This window comes from Heloderma suspectum, chromosome 1, assembly GCF_057233095.1.
Source record: "Heloderma suspectum isolate Gila_16-S chromosome 1, 16-S_ref, whole genome shotgun sequence".
NCBI lineage: Eukaryota > Metazoa > Chordata > Lepidosauria > Squamata > Helodermatidae > Heloderma > Heloderma suspectum.
The window spans coordinates 142,908,611-142,931,500 of NC_139458.1; the positions used below are offsets into that span (position 1 = coordinate 142,908,611).

Below are 22,890 nucleotides of genomic sequence, written 5' to 3' on the forward strand. Positions count from 1 at the left end.
TCAGTTGCTAGTGTTGTTGAGTAGGGCTGTTTTATTGCTAATGTGCCATTTTGTTTTATCAGGGATCCATCTTGAGATGCTTGAAAGAGATTAAAGGACTCACATGCTAATCTCTGTTGCCCTGTAGCTATAACACAGCCCGGAAGATAAAGACCTATCTTTACCTGTAGTAACTTACTTTTGTTCTTGGGAGTAAAAGTGTTTCTAGGGATGAAAGGTGGCTCCTGGCTCACCTTGATCACTACTTCAAAGAAGCTGTGACCTCAAGTGAAGATGCAGGTTTATCTTTTGATGGAAGAAAGGCCATGTACCAGCCTCCAAAACCATCAACTAAGTTTCAGACCGGATTAATCAATTAATTACATTTAAATACATGCATATTTTGCTAACCCTCAGTACAAGTACCTTTTTAAGGATCTTGAGGAAAGAGGAAATTTATTTTAAGGTGATACAATAACAAAACTAATCACAAAAGGGAATAGTCAAATTCATGGAGGCTAAGTCTATCAATAACTATTAGTCATGACTAGTTAAAATAGCTATGACAAGTTAAAATAACCATCAGATAAAGTGTCCCAGATAAAGTACCATCTTTGGGTGAATTTCCCCGCTGGGCTTCTCGTTGTGGTGGCAACCACCATTTTGAATTTTGAGTACTCGAGCCACAGCAGGGGTGCACTGTAGGTTGTCGTTATGTGCGAACCTGGCAAGGGTGGGTTCTTGGGGTAGTTGACAAGCCACCCAGAACCCATGAGCTGTTTTAGGGTTCTGGGTATCTTGTTAATCACCCCAGAAACCCACCCTTGCCATGTTCGCACATAATGACAGGCTATGGTGTGCCATTGCTGTGGCTCGAGTCAAATATTTAAAATGGCAGTGGCTGCCACGATGAGAACCGCCACAGAGAAATTCACCCATGGTGGCTTCTTCTTATTTGCAAACCGAGCCATTGTTTCCTCAGGCTGAAAATCAGGCCTCACCCTCTTCAGTCCCTTGTAGATAACTTCTTGCCCTGTGACAAGACTTCAAGCTGAATGTAGGCAGAGGGAGATGGGATTTCTGAATTCCTCCAGGGCTGCATTGTGGGGGAAACTGGGGCAATGTGACCCAGGCCCTGTAAAGTGGAGCCCCATATATGCATGTATGCTGCCAAACACCAGTTGCTGGGGAGCAGTGCTTGGATGAGGGGTATTATCTTCCTGTCTTCTCTAGGCTTCTCATAGGCATCTAGCTGAGTACTGTGAGAAACAGGATGCTGAAACATGGTCCTTTGGTCTAATTAGCAGGGTCTTCTTATGTTCACTTAGAAGGAAAGACAATGTTTTAAATTTTATTTTTCATCAAGTTGGGGAAGGTGGAATATATAATATTCCATATTATGGTCACACACTTTGGCCAAACTAGCTTCAAAAATAAACAAATTAAAGATCCATCAGTACTACTGGAGATCAAGGCCAATTGACTAACTTCAACTGAGCTGTGGCCGCTTCAGTTGTCTCTGATTCTATTATTAAAAGGAAATCCTCAAAAGGCATGATATCTAGAGCTTGGGCACAAAGAAGAATAAGAAGCCATACCTTAAATTAAATTTTGCAGGGCGTCGGGAGTTATGTCCATTTTTTTTTCTTCAAATGTCTCAGGTCTTTACTTGTTCTCAACTCCACTGATTAATTAGAGGAGTGGTTTATTCTGTGGTGAATGCTTTAGTTGATTAATTAGCTGATTAAAGCCTGCACCCTACACAAAATGTAATTTACAAAATGAAAATGGTCTCCTGCTTGATTGTACACAACATCCATATGTTTAGTGGTCCAGCAGTCAGGTTGTACATGTATATGTGTGTGTCCGTGTGTCTTTTTTTTTTTTTTACAAAAAGTTATTTTCATTATCTTCTCACCTTTGTTAGGATGGTTTATCTTCCAGTATACCCCATGTCCTGTGTGTAAATGCCTACCTCGTTCATAGATTTTATGAAGTAGGTTGATGTTCAGGCTTGGACCTTGCAGTTGGGTGTTAACAGCACTGCAAAGTGGAAGGTGTGTGTGTGTGTGTGTGTGTGTGATATAATGCTAGTGAGTATCCATGGCTTGAACTGCAGCTGATACATGTATTTATTACAGTTATACTCCTGTCTTCCCACAGGAAGCCCAGTGCAGTTTGCATACAGTCCTTAGACAGGCTGTTTACAGGCCAGTACTGCTTAGTTTCACACCTAGATTATTCTCTGGGCAATGAGCAAATGAGTTTTCTGCATCCCTCCCGCCCCCGCCGCCAACACCTCAAACATCTCAGACAAATGCGCTTGCCCTCCAGAACTGATCTTTCTTTTGCCATCCTCATTTTTTTTATTTGCGTTCACCCCCATCAAACTACAGGTTGAATGTTATGCAAGGGGTTCCCTGAAGCACGGCGAAGTTTTTGAACAATGGGTGGTGGGGAGTGACAACTCTCGGGTATTTATTTATTAAATAACACACACACACACCCCGCCCCGACAAATGCCCTTGGAGCAGTTTACAATCATAAAAACCCAAAACCATAATAAATTTATCGCCAATACAAAAATACAACAAAACATTAAAATATTACAGAACCAGTAATAAAGTTAATAATCATGACAGCATATTAAAGATTAAATGCCTGCTGGAGGAAGGTCTTAGCCTGGTGCCTAAATGTCTACAGTGAGGATGCCAGGCAGATCTCACTGGGAAGGGCATTCCACGGACAGGGGGCCACTACAGAGAAGGCTCTTTTCCTGGTAGCCACCCATTGCACCACTGTGGGCAGTGGCACCCAGAGAAGAGCCTCTGAAGATGACCGTAATATGGTCTTAACATAGTCTTAAATGTTATGAACTCTTAACATGGAACTCAGAGCCCGCTTTCATTAGCCAGTAACAAGAGCATGTAGCCTGCAGGAAAAGAGATTTTACAACTTTGGACAAATGTTCAGTGGAGGTCTCACCTATCAACTGTCTGTCTGTCTGTCTGTCTGTCTGTCATGTTACATATTTATAAATCACCCCTCCGTCCATTGGGCACTCCAACTAGAGAGGTTAAGCTGTTTCCTGAGGCCTTCTGCTGCCTCTCAGTACTGGAGTACTGATGGGATTGTTTTGAAAACCTGCTGGGCAGAATTGCGGGCTTGTGGTTATTCCCCAGAATGAGGACATCCTTGGCAGCAGAGCAGCTGCCGGCATGCAGGTCAAGTGTAGAGTTATAAGGTTATAGCCCAGTCATAGCCCCAGGTAATAACAGCTCCCATCTCAGCTATAGAAAAACATGGATCTTTGCCTGGGTGGAAAAATGCAGAGCCAGCTACTGTCATGGTGCACCACATTTAAACACCCAGTGCAGCTCATTTATACAAAGGTTGTGATTATAGAGACGAAAGGGATGATTTAGACACCTGTAAATAGCAGAGCAAGAACCCACTGCCATTCTAGCTGATTCTGGATGAACCCTACGATCTCATGTCCACTGTGGTCAGAGGTGACCAGGGATCTCCCCTCCCCTCCCCTCCCCTGGTGGGGGGGGGATTTATCTTGCTCAGATCACATCACTAGTCTCCCAGTGAAGTAGAATCTCACTGCTAAACTAAAGGTGGGGTCTTCCATTTCTTTCTATCATAAACCTCAACTTCAGGGCAGAAATGTACTCCCTCCCTGCCTCCCTCCACTTTAACATACTTAGCTCAGGATTGCTTCTCAAATTCATGTTCATCATGGTCCTAAGGAATTGTACTAGTTACCACCAGTTAATTTCCAGACAAGTGCTGGTTTTGACCTTTAAAGCTCTAGATGACCTGGATCCTACTTATCTGCAAACAGCAGTTTCAGAGGCAAATGACAGCAAGGGGAGCAAGGGGACAATTTTCAGCAGGTAAATGGTGGATTGAAAGGGATTAAATCCCACTCTCCCTGTGGCTGCTTTATTTTTTAAAAAGAAAAGAAAAGGAGGAGAGTCCCCAGCACTGGATTCAAAGAAGTATACAATGTCATGTCTAGTCTGACCCTAAGTGCTTTACTCCAGTGCATATGCATCCAGGTGTTTCAGTCCAGTCCTTTATTTGCAAGGCAAAGGTCATTACATAAAACCTGTACAACATTACAAAGTATATGACAAAGATAAAACAATTGGACAATTAAACAATGAAAAGAGATCTGAATAAAAGGAAATATATAGAAGAAAAACCCTTAAGGGCGCAATCCTATGGATGTTTAGACAGGAAAAAGCCCTATAACTCCCAGCATTCCCCAGCCAGCACTGCTGGCTGGGGAATGCTGGGTGTTGTAGGACATTTTTCTCTCTAAACATCCATAGGATTGTGCCAACAGTGTTAAAGATGATGGAGAGGGAATTGGTTTCACCTGAGTAATTGCTCTTTGGCTGATCTGGTTGCAACTTGCAACAGAGTAAACACACAGAAAGGGAGCTGAGTTCAACCATTCTTTAAGTAGGGATGGGCAACCTTTTTTCCACCGAGGGCCGTGTTCCCTCATGGGTATGTCAGCAGTGAGACCCTTGGAGGGTTTCCCCCCTAATTTTTTTAATACTTCTGCAAGCCTGCCAATACCTATCTCTTATGCATGGACTGTGCCATTTTCATGATATAATGCTAGGCACTAGGTCCTAAATTACTCCTACAAATGTGTGTTCTAAACCTGCATTTGCTGAGATAGGAGACAGTACATGAAATGTGTGCTTAACACATACACACAGCCTAGACTTACCACATATTCCCTACAAATGTCCTCCCAAGCTAGTGTGATGTAGTGGTGAGTGTGCTGGACTGGGAGCCAGGAGATCCGGATTCTAGTCCCCACTTGGCCATGGAAGCTCACTGGGTGATTTTGGGCCAGTCACAGACTCTCAGCCCAGCCTACCTCAAGGGGTTGTTGTTGTGAGGATAAAATGGAGAGGAGGAAGATAATGTAAGCTGCCTTGGGTTCCTTGCAAGAGGAAAAAAGGTGGGATATAAATGCAATAAATTCCCCTCCGGCTGACCTTACTTTTGATTTCAGAGTTAGGGCTTTTCTTCACAAGGCATTTATTGTGGACTAGTCATTCCTTACTCATGGTTGTTTATGGGTTCTTTAGATGACATCATGACCCTCCAGTTTCGTTTATCTATCCAACCTGCACTTTTGGCAAGGTTTTTTAGAGCAGGGAAAATGTGGCATTTAACTGTGAAAGCGAAAGAAAGTGTGATTTCCTCTTGTGTATTTGTGCAATTATGCTATACCACAGTGCCACCTAGAGGTTATGTAGCAGAAAAGCAGGAAAGGAAATGCCCTATGTATAGTGCTTGGCTCTCATTTCTGCAATGAAAGCAAAAGTAGATACAGCGGATTAACAGCCCATTAACAGCCTCATGTAGAACTAACTGGTTTAAAATAACAGCAGAGGGGGGATTTGCAGGGGAATCACTGGGTAGGGGAAGGGTTCAGCATCCCTTCCCCACTTGCTGATTCTTCCCTGCAAATGCCACTTCACCTCCTATGTTATTATGTGAAACTTGGGCTGTGATGCTGGGGAGCCACTGCCAATCAAGTAGAAAGTACTAGGCTAAGGGTGCAATCCTATGCATGGCTGGCTGGGGAATGCTGGGGGTTGTATGATATTTTCTGTCTAAGCGTGCACCCTAAGTGGACCAATGCTCTGATTCAGAATATAGCAGCTTCACATTTCATTTGTTGTTCTTCACTGGAAAATACTTCCCAACATTTAACCAAAACATTTTATAACAGGATAACCTGAACTTCAGCAAGTTCTGTGTCAGAGTCAAGAGGCATGAATGGTACTGAGCAAAGTAGAGCAATTACTTCATACTTTAAGCGTCAGCCTTCTGTAATGCAACCCAATGTGTCTTTTTGCTTAATTTCTTCTTATGCAAGAATCTTGCAGTGCTGGCTTACATTCAGATTGTGGTTAACAGAAACTCTGTGCTACTTCCTAGCGAGGTATCTCCCATTTTGTAGCTACACATCTGATCTGCCTTTGCAAAGGTTTGTCTTAATGTGTTAATCCTAAAGAAATGTTATCAAAATCATTTTGAGTTTTAACTCAATCCTCCAAAATTTTCCCAGTTCCTCATAGTTTTGTGTTGATCCCATTCCTGAAACTGTTAATCTGATGAAAACTGTGAACAGTACTAGAGCCAGGCTGGCAGATATCTGCACAACCCTCTGGCTAACAGTGTGAGCTGCAGACTGGGCCAGCAGGTCTTGGTTCGAATCTTGGGTCTCAGCCAGAACTCCCTAGGTGGCCTTAGGCATGCCACCATCAAGATCATCCCCTACCTGCAACATGGGTGCAACTGACCTACCTTTCAGGGTTATTGTAAGGATTACTAAAATAATGTAGATGAAAGTATTTTGAACACTCTAAAATTTTATATAAATGCATCTTTCTTTTTTCTTTCTTGCATTATTATTTACATCATTCCCATTAGATGGAAAAATCATTAATAATCTTCCAAGTATGACTTTTGCTCAATTTATGTGTGTATCCATTGAACAGCAGATCTATCTAGTCACAGCAGGAGTTGGTCAGGGGGGACATACGTACACTGGATGCACATCTGTCCACCTTCCAAACCTTCATGTGGATTCAGCCCATGAGGTCTCAAAGTTGAGCAACGCCAGTGCCAAACCCCTTGAATTCTCAGGAAAAACCACAAGTATCAAAAGCTGTTTATTGGGAAACAGAAGACTACAGAGATACAAACTACCATACAGAAAAATAAACAGAAAAATATGTATTCACTTCTACTGGGGCTGTAAACTGTTTGTTTGTTTGTTTTTTAAAAAAGTTTATTTATCATATTAATATTAATTGATTAATCCATCCATTAAATTATTTCTTACTTTTTAAAATCCTGCCCCTCCTCTAAAGAGCTCAGAGTGGTGTAGGTAGTCCCTTCCTCCATCTTATCCTTACAGCAACCCTGCGAGGTAGATTAGGCTGGATAGTGATTGGCCCAAGGTAACCTACTTAGCCTCATGACTGACTGAGGATTTAAACCCAGGTCTTCCTAGGCCTAGTCCAGCCACTAGTCTAACCACTACACCACAGTGACATCATTAGAATAAATTTGAGGGACCTTACATAACTTTACTACACATGGCCATGAGCTAAGTTGGTAAAAGTGTAAAGAGCAAGATGCAGGATTCTTCACAATGTTTACATTGCCAATACTTTTTTAAACTTTTAAACTTTTTTATCATTTCTAATCACAACAAAGAGTACAGATCTATATGGGCAGCTGTTGCAATTGGTTTCTCCAGTCTTGTATTTAACAGCTCATGTAGTAGGCGTAAGCGACAAGGAATCCTGCATAGGTGCGTGAGTGGGCTGGTGATGAAGGGGCAGATTTCTCTTCCATTACACAACTTGGTTGCTGTGGTGGCTGTAGCAGAAGAAAATCCTTTCCCTCAGCTACCTCCCTCTTCTGCCAGCCCATCTTGTAGAAAGCATATTTTTACTAGCCAGCAAAGAGGCTAGTAGTAGTATACCAGCAGCTGGCTTGTAAATTCTTTTTGCAGGCTAGTAAGTTTTGCAGGCTTATTTACAAGGCTGAGTTTCTCTCTGGAAATTAAAAGGCAGCTTCTCATCCATCCCAATCAGCAGCTTCAGGATTAAAAGACTTTGGGCCAATAAATATATACCAAGAGAAGACTAGGCACTTCCTTAACCTTTCTTTTTAAAAGGACCAGAAGGACATATGCACATTCTGAACCATGACAGTAAGTTTCCACAGGTCTCTTAGGCCAGTAACCTCATTTCTTAGGCTTAACAATGGTAGCAGAGATGAAGGCTTAAAATACTCATTTCTTTTCAATGGGGATTTGAAGCACATGAAAGGAAGGTATTTGAGTATATTGACTGTGGACAAGGAGGTACATATCAAACAATGTCTGGGCCTCTGGCACTGTGGGAACAAACCCACAGTACCAGGCTCAGATGTATTTGCCAAACTCAGAGAGCCAGTGTGGCGTAGTGGTTAGAGTGCTGGACTGGGACTCGGGAGATCCGGGTTCTAGTCCCCACGCGGCCATGAAGCTCACTGGGTGTCTTTGGGTCAGTCACTGACTCTCAGCCTAACCTACATTACAGGGTTGTTGTGAGGATAAAATGGAGAGGAGAGGAGGACCACGTAAGCCGCCTTGGGTTCCTTGCAAGAGGAAAAAAGGTGGGGTATAAATTAATAATGTCAGAATTTTTCATTGCCAAAATGGTAGCTGATTGTTAGTTTCAAAGGCCAATTCTGGATTACAGAAACCAAAATGGGATAGCTAACCCGTGTGGAATATTCAGGGCCTCATAAGAAACACTGAAGATCAATTCAGTCCAGCCCCCTGCTGTGAGGCAGGACTGGCAGGAGTGAGGCAAGAATAGCCATTCACCAGCCCTCCTCCCCTTCACCAGCCTAGAATAGTCAGGTAAATCCTGGATATCCAGGGGGTCAAATAGCAGGGCTGTGTATTTGAATGGGAACATGCGCATTACCTGTTTAAGTTAGCTATGACTGTATTAGAATAATAGAATCATAGAATAGTAGGGTTGGAAGGGGCCTACAAGGCCATCGAGTCCAACCCCCTGCTCAGTGCAGGAATCCAAGTCAGAGCATCCCTGACAGATGGTTGTCCAGCCTCGTCTTGAACGCCTCCAGTGTGGGAGAGCCCACCATCTCCCTAGGGAATTGGTTCCATTGTTGTATTGCTCTAACAGTCAGGAAGTTTCTCCTGATGTTCAGCTGGAATCTGGCTTCCTGTCACTTGAGCCCATTATTCCGTGTCCTGCATTCTGGGATGATCAAGAAGAGATCCTGGCCTTCCTCTCTGTGACAACATTTCAAGTACCTGAAGAGCGCTAACATATCTCCCCCTCAGTCTTCTCTTCTCAAGGCTAAACATGCCCAGTTCTTTCAGTCTCTCTTCATAGGGCTTTGTTTCCAGTCCCCTAATCATCTTTGTTGCCCTCCTTTGAACCCTCTCCAGCTTGTCTGCATCCTTCTTAAAATGTGGTGCCCAGATCAGGACACAGTACTCCAGATGAGGCCTAACCAGTGCTGAGTACAGGGGAACTAGTACTTCCCAGGATTTGGAAGCGATGCTTCTATTAATGCAGCCCAAAAGAGCATTGGCCTTTTTTGCAGCCACATCACATTGTTGGCTCATATTCAGCTCGTGATCGACAATTCCAAGATCTTTCTCGCTTGTAGTGTTGTTGAGCCACGTATCCCCCATCTTGTAACTGTGCATTTGGTTTCTTTTTCCTAGGTGCAGAATTTGGCATTTATCCCTATTAAATGTCATTCTGTTGTTTTCTGCCCAGTGCTCCAGTCTATCCAGATCACTTTGAATTTTGTTTCTGTCTTCCAAAGTATTAGCTATCCCGCCCAATTTTGTGTCATCTGCAAATTTGATCAGCATTCCCTGCACCTCCTCCTCCAAGTCATTAATAAAAATGTTGAAGAGCACTGGACTGTATTGTTTAGGTGTTCCGGTATCCGTGTGCTTGGCTGTGTCTGTGTAAATACGGAAAGGCTGCATATGCACCTTTAATGGAAGCGAGGGTATGATAAAGCGTCAGCGCATTATTGGATTGCTGAACGATGTGTATCCCCGTGGCCATTTGCAAGCATGAGTATTGGCTGTTAGAGTCGTGTGAACGGCCTGTGATCCCGTCCTTAGCACAAGATTATGTAGTTGCGTGCACGATGGAATGGCACGTTTATGGTGGGCATTTATAAATGGTGGGCGTTTATCAAAAGATGCGCCTTTGACTCCGCAGCGTCTAAACGATATGCGCATACGATGCTCGAGGCTGGGTGTTGTACATGCTTGTTTGGCGTGAACGGGCCTTGTGTGCCTCTCCGGACATACGCGGGAAGGCGGACACGTGCAGATGTGCGCACGGCAGGGAGTGGGGCTTTGCGCGAGTTTCAAGCGTTGCGCCGCGCACGTGTGCTTGCAAAGTTGGATCCCGTACTTCTTCCCCGTCAACGAGGTGGGCGCGCAGTGTGTCCAGGCTGGCGGGCGAGTGACTGGACAGAATCGCGTGATGGGACGGCCGTGCGTGGCTACCTGCGAGGGTGCATGTGCGAGTGTGCATGTCTCTGGGTGCGCGGTTGGCACACGCTTCCCGGCCCGTCCTTTCCCCGCCTGCCCGCCCGAGGGCTCCTGCACGGGCGTGTCGGGACTCGGGCTTGGGGCGCTGGCTCGGCGGCGGTTGCTCGCTGCTGCGCGCAGAGAGCCTTTTTGCTTCTCTCCTATCCCGTCGTAGCCGAGAAGCCGCCGCCGCGATCAGCCTCGTGCGCTCTCCTCGCCCCGGCGCGATCGCCGAGCTGCCCCGCGCCGCGGGCGGGCACTGCAGCCCCGCGAACAGCCGAGATGCGCGCTGGGGCGGGCTGCGGGGGCTGCACCCGCCTGCTGGGCGCAGCCTGAACCCCCTTCCCCCCCGCCCCGAGAAAGACTGTCCTGCCCAGATAGAGCTGCAGCAGCAGCCCCGCTTGGAACTTCAGCACCCAGGTGGGGTGGGGGGGTTCCAAAGCTGCAAAGGGAAGAGGGTGTGTACATAGATAGGGAGCGGTGCGCGGGGCGGAGGGGGGGGGATCTTTGCCAGCCTCCTTCCTTTTCTTCCCTCAGCGCCCGGCGCTCTCAGATGGGGGCCGGAGGAGGAGGAGGACCTGTCCGCATGGAGCTCCGAGGAGATCCGGGGAGCCCGCCGCTGCGTACCCCAACAAGTCGCCCTCGACGCCTCTTCGAAACCCAGCTGCCCTGGTGAAGGAGGGGAGAGAGGTGGGGAGGAGAGAGGGCAGGCCCGAGGTGCTCGCTGCAGTTTGGACTTGCAAAGTTTTCAAAAGAGCTGTCAAAAATTAAACACACAAACGCACACACGCCAAACTCTCCAATCCAAGGCGATCAATGAGGTCCTAAAAGAGCAGGGAAAAGTGACAGGAGAGCGAACCGACAGCGGCAGAGAAGGAGAGACAACCCAACCCATCCCATCCTCATCCAACAAACACTTCAGCAAGAGGAACCAGCAGCTGCTGGAGATGAAACTTCTAATAGCCAGGATGGGACAAACTCTGCTTTTTTGGCTCTGCCCCCTGCTTCTCAGCCTCTGGGGCCAAAGGTAAGACCCTTTCCTTGCCTCCTTTTATTTTGGTTTTCTCTGTCTTCCTCCTTCCAGATCCTCTGCTCTAAGGTTGGTGAGACCTTTACCACACAGCCAGAATTGACAACCTCTCGCTCCCCCACCACCCCACACCTCTCCATGCCTTCCCCAGCTTGTGCACCATACTAAGGGGAGATTAATTACACATCCCCTCCTAATGCAGCCCCTCGAAGCCCCCAAGGGCTTGGAGGGGATGTCACTTGGGAGCTGTTTCTGTAATTACAACTCTCCCAGGAATGCAGTGTCGAAGCAGATTTGTCTCTTTTACGAGTGGTTCTAGTCATCAGGATTATTTCAGCCCTCCTCCCCCACAGTGCATTATAATCCGGGCTGTCATCTCCCTCTACAGACGTATTCTCGCCCCATCCATAATCGTGAAATTCTCGCCAAAGGGCATGTGCTTTTGACATGAAAGCATTTGGGAAAGAGCTTCCATTCGTCAGTGTCAGTTTCTGAGTTCAGCTATGAATACCCAGGGTTAGGAATCTGCTTCTCCTCTCCTAGAAATAGGGTTAGAGGATATCAGGCTCCTAGGTGACTTTGCTCCAATTTGCTAGTCATAATTTCCTCCACAGACCTGGGGACAGAAGAACTGAGGAATCTTGATTCCCAGCCCCATGTATAGAGCAAGCCCCACATTGGTCTTATTCTTTGGGGTAAGACTGATATTACCCATGGCTAGAAGAAAACGTTGCTAGAGACAATGGGTAGCTCTTTTAGGACTCCTTTGGTCACCAAACTCATTCATTGGAGAGGCTCAAAGACCTGTGGTCATCTTCTCAAAGAAGGCCTTACTCTTCTTTCTCTAGCACAGGATCCTACTGGTGTGCAGAAGATTATGAAAATCTCAGTATTTCCCAAAGTCGGTTGTACTAAGTTTAGTCCATATCCTATATATAACTCTCTGCTATGGCTTTAGCTGGGTTTGTCCTGCTCTGGATTACAATGGGTGATATTCTATTACAAGGCTAGTGTGTTTGGACCCTTACATTTTTTTGGATTAGGTAATCTGTTTTAGTATGGGGAATCCTTCTGTAGTCCCAAGGGTTCAACTGGATGGTGCTCAGTTTCATTACAACTACCTTATTTAACAATTCTGTGTGAAAGTGCTGCAGAACCAAATCCCCTTATCTGATTGGAATTTAGGAACACAGTTTGAGTGTTGAATTTGAGCATGGGAGAGTGATGTTCAAATTCTCTGCTCAGCAATGAAGCTCACTGGGTGGCTTTGAGTCACTATCCCAAATTGCTTTCTCCTTAACCTTCTTTTTAAGTTTGTAGCAATTATAAAATGAGATAAGATAATGTTACTTGCCTTGATCCCTTGGGAATGGGAAGGCATGAGGAGGCGGGGTGGGTGGGTGGCGCAGTGTGGATAAATGAATGAATGAATGAATGAATAAGGCCCAATGCTTGTGGCATTAGGACTGAAAATGTGTTCACCCCAAATAGGTTTAGGTGGCAAAGTTGTCAGCAGACAATGCACATTCATTCATAGAAAAAGAGGAAACTTTGAATAAGGATGCAGTTGCCAGTTTCTATTCCAGCAATAGGAGGGAAGTGATATTCAGAGCACCAGGGCTGGGTGATCACTGTGTTTACAGTTTAAGGAGAGAATTTGGAGTTGAGGGAAGAAATGGGATGCCTGGGTTTGCTTTTGTGGGCCCTAGGTTTTGTATCATTCTGAGATTAGCAGTCACTTCCTTCCCCCCTCTGTGACTCATTATTTTTAGAATGGGGAGAAAGATGTTTACCTTATGTTGCTCAAAGACTCAGTGGAATTGAAGCATTTCATTTTTTTTTTAAGGGAGGGGGCAGAAGATAAATTCATTAATGAATCAATCAGCATCATGTTTGAAAAAGGCTTGGGGATGCTTGGATGAAAGGCATGCGCCACAGCATGCAGAGTACTCTCATTAGAAAGAAACGCTGCGCTGTTCTGAGCTGCCTTGTTATGAAAGACACACAATGTCTTAATCGTTTTCTTCGAAGGGCAGGTCCCTTCCTTGAGGGCTAGAGCCGGATCAGTGCCAAAGAGCAAATATGCCTCCTTTTCAAGTGGGGCCTGGTTGCTTTGGGGCTCAGAGTGAGCCTTGGATTTGGTATGGACTCTAGTGCTGGATCCTGGGAGCCCTCAGGCAGGTCCCTTCCCTTTTGGCAAATATGCGAAGTAACTGTCTTTCCAGCTCCTGTATGTGGGTGCAAGGGATTAGTCATCTCTTGAAATGGGTTTAGGGGGCAGTGAGCGCTTCCGAATACCCTGAGCACTAACATCCCTCTGCACTTCACAAAGTTTGTATGGGTGATCGTGCAAACATGGCTGCCTACAGAGAGTCAAGCAGCTGGATCCATATTTCTAGAAAGTTGGCTGTGGTGGTAGATTTGAGGCCTTGCTAGAGAGAGAGAGAAAAACTCCTGCATTTTCTTGGGACTCCCCATAAAAAGGCTATCATTATAGGACCATAGGATCAGAAATGGCATAATTTAACAATGCAGGTGACTGGTCTCATAACTATCAGACTTTCATACCCAATTAAGACTGGTAGTGGCCCCTAGGATGCAATGACTTCCCTTCTGAAGAGTGGGAATCAGTAAGAGTAAATATATTGCACCTTTTCTTTTAATCTGAGTCATGATCCCTCTCTTCAGTTATGGGTGACCACTCCGCACTTGAAGTGTGTGTGCGTGTGCGTGCGTGTTGGGGGGGGGGCATGGGAGGTACAATCAAACAGGAAGTGGGTAATGAATGGCCCAAAAGCATGCCCTTGAAAATGGTGACAGGGTATCCTCTGTGGTCATGCTACCCAATCCAGATAAAAAGTGGACACTCTTCTTGACTTGGCTAGATGCTAGCATTTGATTCAAAGCCTTGAGAACAGGGTGACTCATCCAGTCATAATGTTGCCAGGTTGTTGTTGTCTTTTCTTCCTGATAGGACTCCTCTGCTTTTTCATTTATGTGGTGATAATCAGAAATTCAGCTGGGGAATCTTTACCTGACAAGAAGATGCTGTGATGGTATTCACCTGCTGTGTTTCTGCTTGCCACACAGCTGCTAAAGGCAGAAAAAATATTGTCATCTCTGCCAGCCATTAAAAGTCTGCAGGCCAGAGATAATGATCAAGCTCAGGAGTCTACAAGTATAGCATTTCTATAGACTGAGGTGGAGGTGAGGGAGAGGACCTTCCTTAAAGAGCCTGAGACTAGAGCATCCAGAGAAAAGATACTAACTTGTACACATACAGGTGGTCAAATTAGATGGTCTCAAATAAACTTTTGGTTTTATTTGATGATGGTGATGATGTGGGAACATTTTCCATTTATCCCGAATCTGGGGAAGCTGTTTGAACAGAGGTCATCTGAAGAAATGGGAAACTCCCCCTTATATCTCATCATTCTTGATTTCATCTTTCCCCACCATAAAACTTGTGTTGAGTCTAGGGAAGGGTTAATAATATATCTTCCTCCCCCCACCTCTCCATTTTGCCTTGTTTTGTTTTTAATACTTACATTTCTGAGTTGGTTCTCCCTCTGCCCCCCCCCCCAATATAATTTATTACCGTTGGAACTTGTATTAATTAAAGCAGCAGCAACCACAGCCTGTGACCTGCGGGCCTTTTACCGTGAAATCATGTTTCAACTCATTTAGTGCTATGGAGTGGGGAATGGGGGAGGGAAGGTCAATCAGATTCAAAGAACAGACATGATAAGCCACCCCCTTTGACCCTTCACCATTTCTCTCCCCAAACTCTGTGGGTCTTTTTGTTTGAACCCCCATTTCCTTGCGCTTTTAGGGCCAGAAAATAACATGTGTGACTCTGTGTGTGTGTGGTGTATTGTTATGTGTATTTGGGGAGAGGAGTATGGAAGGAGAGAATTCAGAAAGTCCAGCATTATCAGGCAGGGGATGATCTCTCAGGGGAGTTGTAGGGATTTCATTGTATATAAGTTATTTAGGTGGCAGGATGTGAAGGAGAGGAAAGGACACCAATTCTGGTTAGAGTGGGATGGCACAGGAGATTTACCTGTAAAGTGAGGTAAGTGGAAAAGCTTAGATTTACTTCCTAAGGCTGGCAGACATCTCAACATTAAAAGGGTGCATGTGCTTAGGGCAGGGTGGGGTGCCATAGTGGGCTGGCCCTCAGGATTCAACCTAACTATCACTTGGCCATTATTACACATCTCAGATGACTGGAATAGGTTTTTCTGTTCCATACACAACCAGAACTGTCTGCTTGACAATCTTCACCATGTTCTGGGAAGGAAGGTAGAAGGCCTGGTGTATTTAAGCAGGCCTTCTGGTTAATTTGCACAATTCCCAATTAAAAGCCTGGAAAAATGTCTTTGAGAACATCAGTTATTGGATGTACACAAATACTATTAATAATGATAATACAAATAATTAATGATGGTAATAATAGCCATTTATTATTACCATTAATGAAGGCAATAATAAATCAGAAATATACAGAATAGTATCAAGGCTCAATAGCATGCAAAGGAAACCATAGTGTGTGTGTTTGTGGGGTGACGTACATGCAAGTGATGGTTTTGTGTGTATCTGCCATGTGCTTAGTGCTGGCTTACACAATTGTATGGAAAGGACAGAAAGTGTGATGAAAGAGCACAGAAAGAGCATGTATGAGCATGTGCTCATCTTATGTGTGTATGAAAGGTATGTGCGTGTGCACAAGCCGTGTTGGACTGTATAGATACGTGGGTATGAAAGATAGCATAGTATAGTGTGTTGAGCCATGACTACCATTCTCATACAACTCTGCAAATATAACTACTTTTCAGTCTTTATTGTGTTGGACCTTACAGTAACGATTACTACTTTACAGTGGGTTTACTGATACCTAAGGTCATATATTGGACTGTTGGCAGAGATGAGACTTGAACCCAGGTCTTATAGATCCAAGTCCAAATGTCTATGTACTGGATACTTACTGGATGAACATTTTACCTTGGCAGGGGTTGGGGAGACAAGATGTAGTCTTGGAGCAAAATGCTTTATTTCATTGAATAATTGCTCTTGCTCCTTCAGTACTGTATTCTGCTCCCATTCTTCACAGTCAGATTGGGTTGACAACTTTTGAATAACTTCCATAGCTGCCCCTTTAACAGCATTTTGATCTACAGACATTAGCAGGCAGTGATGCTGATTTCCATAGTTGATTTCTGCAGATCAAACTAGTCAAAACTGCCTAGGCTTTTTTTCTGGTCAGTTTACAACTGTACAGTCAGAATAAATTATAGTGCCTATACCAGGGACAGTCATTTCCACATAACCATTGTCCAGTCTGTGTTGTTATTATGGAGAGAATCTCATGAATGTGATCTGGCTAGAACAGATGAAGAACTCTGGGAAGTTTCAGGCAGCCAGGGGCAATTGCTTGAAGAGATTTAAGCTGCCCCTATGGTAACCTTCCCCAAACCTGGTGCCCTCCAGATGTTTTGGATTTCAACTCGTATCATCCCCAGCCAGCATGGCCAATGACCAGTAATATTGGGAGCTGTAGTCCAAAACATCTGAGTGCACACACTCCAGAACACTCACACCATGTTCCCACACATATTTAGATGCAAGTAAGTACCAATGAAATAAAGGACCCTTACCTCTAGAAAGTCTTGACTTGAGGATTGGGATTCAGCCTGTTGTGGAAGGGGATGAACGTCCCCTGAAGGATCTGCTTCATACCTTGGAAGTGCTCCTTGATCCTATGCTGTCCCTGGATCTTCACGTGATGGCAGTGGAAAGGAGTGCATTTGCACAGTTACACTTGATATGCCAGCTGTGACCCCTCCTGTGTTGGCCTGACTTGGCAACAGTTATCCATGCCTTAGTTACATCACAATTAGACTCCTGCAATGTGTTTTATGAGGGGCTACCCTTGAAGAGTGTCCAGAAGCTACAATTAGTGCAAAATGCGGCAGCTAGGCTGGTAACCAGTGCAAGGTATTGGGACCATATTACATGTGTCCTGAAAGACCTGTACTGGTTGCCAATTTTCTTTTTGGGCTGCATTCAGGACGTTCGTTTTAAACTTTAAAGCCCTGAACAGCTATCTAAGGGACCGCCTGTCTCGCTATGAACCTGCTCACATATTAAGTTCTGCAGGAGGGGCCCTTTTGAGGGCACCATTATCTGCAGAGGCCTGTTTGTTGGGCATGCATGAAAGGGCTTTCTCCTGTGTTGCTCGCTCCCAAAGCTGTGGAATGTGCTTCCTCAAGACCTATGATTGTTTCCTGCTCTCGTAGCTTTTAGAAAGGGTGTGAAGATGCATATTTTTAAACTAGCCTTTTAAAATATGTAGTTGTCTTAAACGTTTTAATGTGTTTACTGTTTCACTGTTTTAGTTTTTCTTGTTTCAAGGTTTTGTTGTTCCCTGCCTTGATGGCTTTTAACCAGTAACTCAATATATACCTGCTAATAATAAATAAATAAAATCTAAGTAGGCATGCTCAGGATTGTAGGCATAATATGGATTGGTTACCACTTTATAACAATTCATCACGCCAGCATTTCCACAATTTGTATGGCAAGATGGTAGGATGGCCTTCCTTTTTAAAGGATGAAGGTGGGATTCTAATCTGTATTAGCGATTGTCTGAGTACAGAACCAGGGGATGCTACTTTTCTCCAATTAGTAAAACAAGGGTGTGATCTTGTGTACATGGCGTCTGATGCCTGGTAATCAGATGCCAACACTTTATCTGGGTGTGTTGGGGTGACATATTGCAGATTTGCTACTGTACTTCATTTTTATAAGCCATGAAGGTGGATCTTATTTAGTATGTGGTCCCTGGAGAAATATGCAGCTTTTTTTTGGCAGCCTGGCCTGAGTTCTCCTTAAGTTGCACTACAGTGGCTTGATATATACCAAGCCTTGACTGTGGCAACAGACTAGATCTACCTATGTTTGAAGAAAAGCCTTGCAGGGCTGTTGTTACAACTTTTGAACAATTAGAATTTGCCAACTCAAAATTACCAGTTTTTGTATTCTGTGCTTTCCTGTTCTCTGGAACCAACACAGCTAAGACAGCCAATAGACCTACAAGTATAGGGAATGCTTCACCCACATCCTTAAAATACTGTTGAAAAATCAGTTGAGATGTGAGGAAGTGAGCAAGTTAAGTTGTTTTGCACCACTGTAATGTGGAGGGGGCAGATTCTGAAATAATAGAGCTTGAGTTACACTGGCTGATGGGCCATAGGATTTGGCAGAAGTGCCACCATGCGAGTGAGACATGCTACTGGCATGAAAGATACACCAGTGGGATGGGTGGAGTTATGGGCAGGATGGGGATGGGCAAGGCTGGCCCAAAACATTTTTCTGCCTCAGGTGAAGGACAAGATGGCTCTCCCTCCCATTCCATGTACAAGAGCTGACTGGGCTGGCAGTTGAGTCTTTCTACGGTGCTGACAATGGGACAGCATTCTCCACCACACCTGAAGGCAGCAGGCTGTCTTAGAGGGCACAGAGAAGACCTTACAGCACACACAGCTGTCTCCTCCAATGCCTTGCTGCCGCCTCCCAGCATCTGCTGCCTGACGTGACTGGCTGCCTCACTTTGCCTAATGGTAGGGCTGGCCCTGGGGGTGGGCTAGGGCAGGGCAGGGGCACACTTATACCGCATCCTCCAACACTCCTCCAAACCATTACCCTGCCCACAGCACAACTTTACACCAGCCCCAGAACCGGCACAGGAAATTTCCCTTCCACTCATGTCAATGGGAGGTAAACATTTTTAAAAACAGCCACCCCTGCATTGATGACTCCCCTGCCCAGATCACCACAAAAAAGCATAGGACAGAATCTCCAGTGCAGCACCCACAGGTGCTACTGTACCTGCAAGGCCAAGCTAAGGTGTCCACCAAGCTATTTACCCCCTCTGCAAGTGAGTGGAGTGATTCTTCCATTTACTTGAACAGGGGGAAAGCTCCCTTGCCAAAAATGGCTGGGGGTGGTGGTGGTGCTGAAGCTCATCCCCCACCAAAGACCCCCACCGAACAGCCAAAGGGCGGGGGAGGGGACCTTCATCCAGCCTCCAGCCAATTTTCAGCAGGTGGGGCTTTTCCTCTCTTTATTAAAACCAATGGATAAATCACTCCATTGGTTTTAATAGGGAGAGGAAAGACACAAGCAAAGGGCTGGATGTACCTGATCTCATCTGATCTCGGAAACTAAGCAGGGTCAGCCCTGGTTAGTATTTGGACGGGAGACCGCGTGGGAATCAGGCTTCCTGCACTGAGCAGGGGGTTAGACTCGATGGTCTTGTAGGCCCCTTCCAATCCTATGATTCTAAGACCGCTGTTGAAAAATGGCTGGGGGGGGGGCAATGTCCACCCCCCACCAAGGACCCTTGGGGAAACAGAGTCCTTGTGGGCAGGGGTGACCTTCACTCCCCTTTCAGCTGTTTTTCGGCAGGGGAACTTGCCCTCCCCCTGTTAAAACCAATGGATGAATTGCTCCATTGGCTTTAATAGGGAGGAAAGAGAGAGAGAAACCAGAGTGAGTAGTTTACACACAGTGTGCACATTCATGTAAACTCACAGAGATATGGGGTGAGTGTGCTCCCAACATCTTTGTGATTGGGCCCCGGCAGCAGCTAATTGGTAGTGGTGCCCAGGGCACTTTTTCAAAATGCCAAATGTGCCCACAGGCCCAAAAAGGTTGGAGATCCCTGGCACAGGATATGGTCAATAGGTGCACAACACCACTATCACTATATAAACTAGGGCTGGGCTGAACATCCCTCACAAACAATTTAGCAGCACCATCCCCCTCCCCCCGCCCCATGGTGGTGGGGATATTTGGCAATGGGGCATTGGCAAGGGGTGGCTGTTCGGGCTGTATCCCAGGGCCTTTTGGTTGGGCGCCAGACAAAACAGGAAGTGTCCCACAACCTAAGCAATATAACCACAAAACAACTGAGCTGGGCTTACTGGTGATAATAAATATATATAACAAAATCTAATGATATTTTTTTATGTGTGTAGTGTAAAAGCATACATCTAAATAAAAGAGAATACAGTATCAGCACAATAATATTGTATTCCCTTTTATTGTTTAGATGTACGATTTTAAACTACACAGATAAAAAACGTTATCATTGGATTTTGTTATATATAATTATCACCAGTAAACCCAACCCAATTATTTTGCTGTTGTAGGGCTGGGCGCATCATGCCGCCGCTCAGTTGATGTGCACCGCCATCGGTCGTAGTGGGTTGGGACTAGCACACCGATTGGTTACTCTTTGAGTCAGTGGACGCATCTGGAATTTTGAGAAAGTGCCGTAGATGCTCTCACAAAATGGCTGCCATGGTCCCTTCCTTTCTGGGAAACACTCATTTCCCAGAAAACAATTGGCAAGACTCAAAGAAAAATAACTTGCCCAAGAAGCTAAGTACTAGGCAGAGATGGGGACTGAGCTCCAAAACACAAAACCACGCTTTTGAAACGAAAAAGAGATGGCACTGGAGGGCAGAACTTTACTTTGCAGCGTACGAACCTCCCAGTGAATTAAAAAAAGTCTTAATAAATAAAATTAAAATCTGGAGGGGCAGGCAGCCTGGCAAGTGCCAAAAGAGGCGTCCGAGGGGCACATAGGTGCCCACAGGCACCACACCAGAGAGCCCAGAGCTGCTACGTGGCTTACTCTGCCGTAAGTAGAGGGGAAAACACAAGGTAGCAGCTGAACTGCTGGCACTGCCTCAGTAGGGGCCGCCATCTCTTTTTCCATACAAGGCTCCTGGAAAGGAAATGGAAATGATGTGGTTTCCCTTCCGAAGGGCGTTTGGAGATCCCTCATGCAGCGCAGTTGCAAGCCAGCTAAGCTAAAAGAAAGAGAGAAACCTTTTATAATTTTGTAGAAGAATTTATTTTCAGCAGGCATTGCTTTTCGTGCAAGCGGCACCTGCTGAAATTCAATTTTCTACAAAACTGTTAATGCTGCATCAGCCCTGTCCTTTTTTGCATCTGGTCGCTCTGCTCCATTCCAACCATTGCCACCACTGGCCAAACACTCAAGAGCACTTTTGCTCCTTGCAGGATCACAGCCTGGATGCAGAGAGCAGAACAAGTGGTTGTCACACACACAGCCTTCCACCCAAGGGGGAAGAGATAGATAGATTCTTCCTCCTTGAGGAGGCTGTGGCATGAACGCTGGCTGAGCGCTCAGGTAGCACCACTCTCTCTTTCCTTTTGCACTCCCTCATAAACATGTACTGTGAATCCAGCTGCATTTCTGCTGCTGACTCCTCCTCCTCAGTTAATAATTCCTTCGCTCTCCACATGCTGCTCTCCACCCCCACCCCCGGCCACATACATGCCCCGGGAACAGAGGCCTGCCCCATGACCACTATGCGCCCAACATTTCTCAACAGGATTGCCAACCTATTAGCTCCCATTAGTTGCTGTACCATTACAAGCTTTGTGATAGACAGTTATACAACAGGTGATGGTGTTACAACCATGGATATGGTGCCATAATTGGCATAGCACCTGCTACCCTGCTGTCTGATGAGCCACTGCCCAAGGCAATGGAGCCCTGCTGGGGTGACTGGCTGGCAATCCCACACATGTGTTTTTCCCTTTCAGGATCACCATCATCCTGGATGCTGATCAATACAAGATATGAGTTTGTCACCTGTGTTGATTTTTTGTTGCTAGGGTGTGTTAGATATGGATCCCTTTCCCACACCCTGATATGATCTGGCTTCAGCTAGCCTCAAAATGGGACCCTGATGGGCTGAGCGGGGAGCTTGATGGGCTGAGGGCCCTTTCTCCTTCTACTCCTCCAATTTCCCCAGACTATGAGGGGGCAGCCTCTCTCAGGGTCCATCACAAGGGAGCTGGCGGCTGCTGCCAAGGTGTAAGAGGCAGTCAGGTGAGGAGAGACCTGCTGTGATGCTAACCAGTGGGGCTAGCTTATTGGGCAAAATAGGTGTGTGTGTATTGCTCATGTGGGTTGCTCAGTGGGAGAGGGCCCAAAGGACTGATTGGCCTATGCAGAAGCTAGACTATTGGTCAGTGCAATGCTCTGCCTGGCATTGCCTTTGGAGATGAAGGAGTGGTATAGAATTTTCAAAATGAATAAATATATGAATAAATGCAGTGTTCTCATGATTGGCTGAGGTGTGGGGGCCCTTCCCTACCTGGCCTAGTGTGATATTGTAGCATGGAAATTATCCTGGGATCCCTTGCATGAAAAGTGTACACTGTTCGCCATGCTAGAGCTTCTCTTGTAGCCCCACTGCTTCTGGCATCAGTGACTGGGTATTGAGGCTCTAAGGGGTCTAACAAGTGATACATGTCATGTTCCTGCCTGGAACTGTGGGTAAGTGGTAAGGGAACTGCTCTGTGATGTCTGTAGTGTGGATTTGTGTCCTGGGCACTCTGTGTCTTTTGTCTCTGACATGACTGGTTTTGGTGAGGCGTGCAAATCCTTAGCGGGGCCATGTTGCCCCATTCCCCCTGGTGTGGCTCAAGATCCTACCACCTGCTTTCCCAGGGCCAGCCCAAGACATTTTGTTGCCTGAGGTAAAGAACAAGATGGCACCCCCTCCTATTCCATGTTCAAAAGCTGACCAGACTGATAGATTAATCTGTCTTCAACACTGATGATGGGACACCATCATCTGCTGCACTTGAAGACAGCAAGCTAACATAGGGGTTGCAGAGCAGGCCACATGGCCCACAG

General features: G+C 45.7%; 1 protein-coding gene across 1 annotated transcript in view; it reads left to right on the forward strand.

Moving 5' to 3' along the window:
* Positions 1-9,960: 9,960 nt before the first annotated feature.
* The window catches only part of WNT10A (Wnt family member 10A), a 71,390-nt gene continuing 58,460 nt past the window's right edge, over positions 9,961-22,890 (forward strand). The window contains exons 1-2 of the mRNA XM_084805551.1: positions 9,961-10,013; positions 10,652-11,141. Of these exons, the coding sequence (XP_084661677.1) occupies positions 11,062-11,141 (80 nt within the window). The 5' untranslated portion in view covers positions 9,961-10,013; positions 10,652-11,061. The remainder of the gene's footprint in view (positions 10,014-10,651; positions 11,142-22,890) is intronic.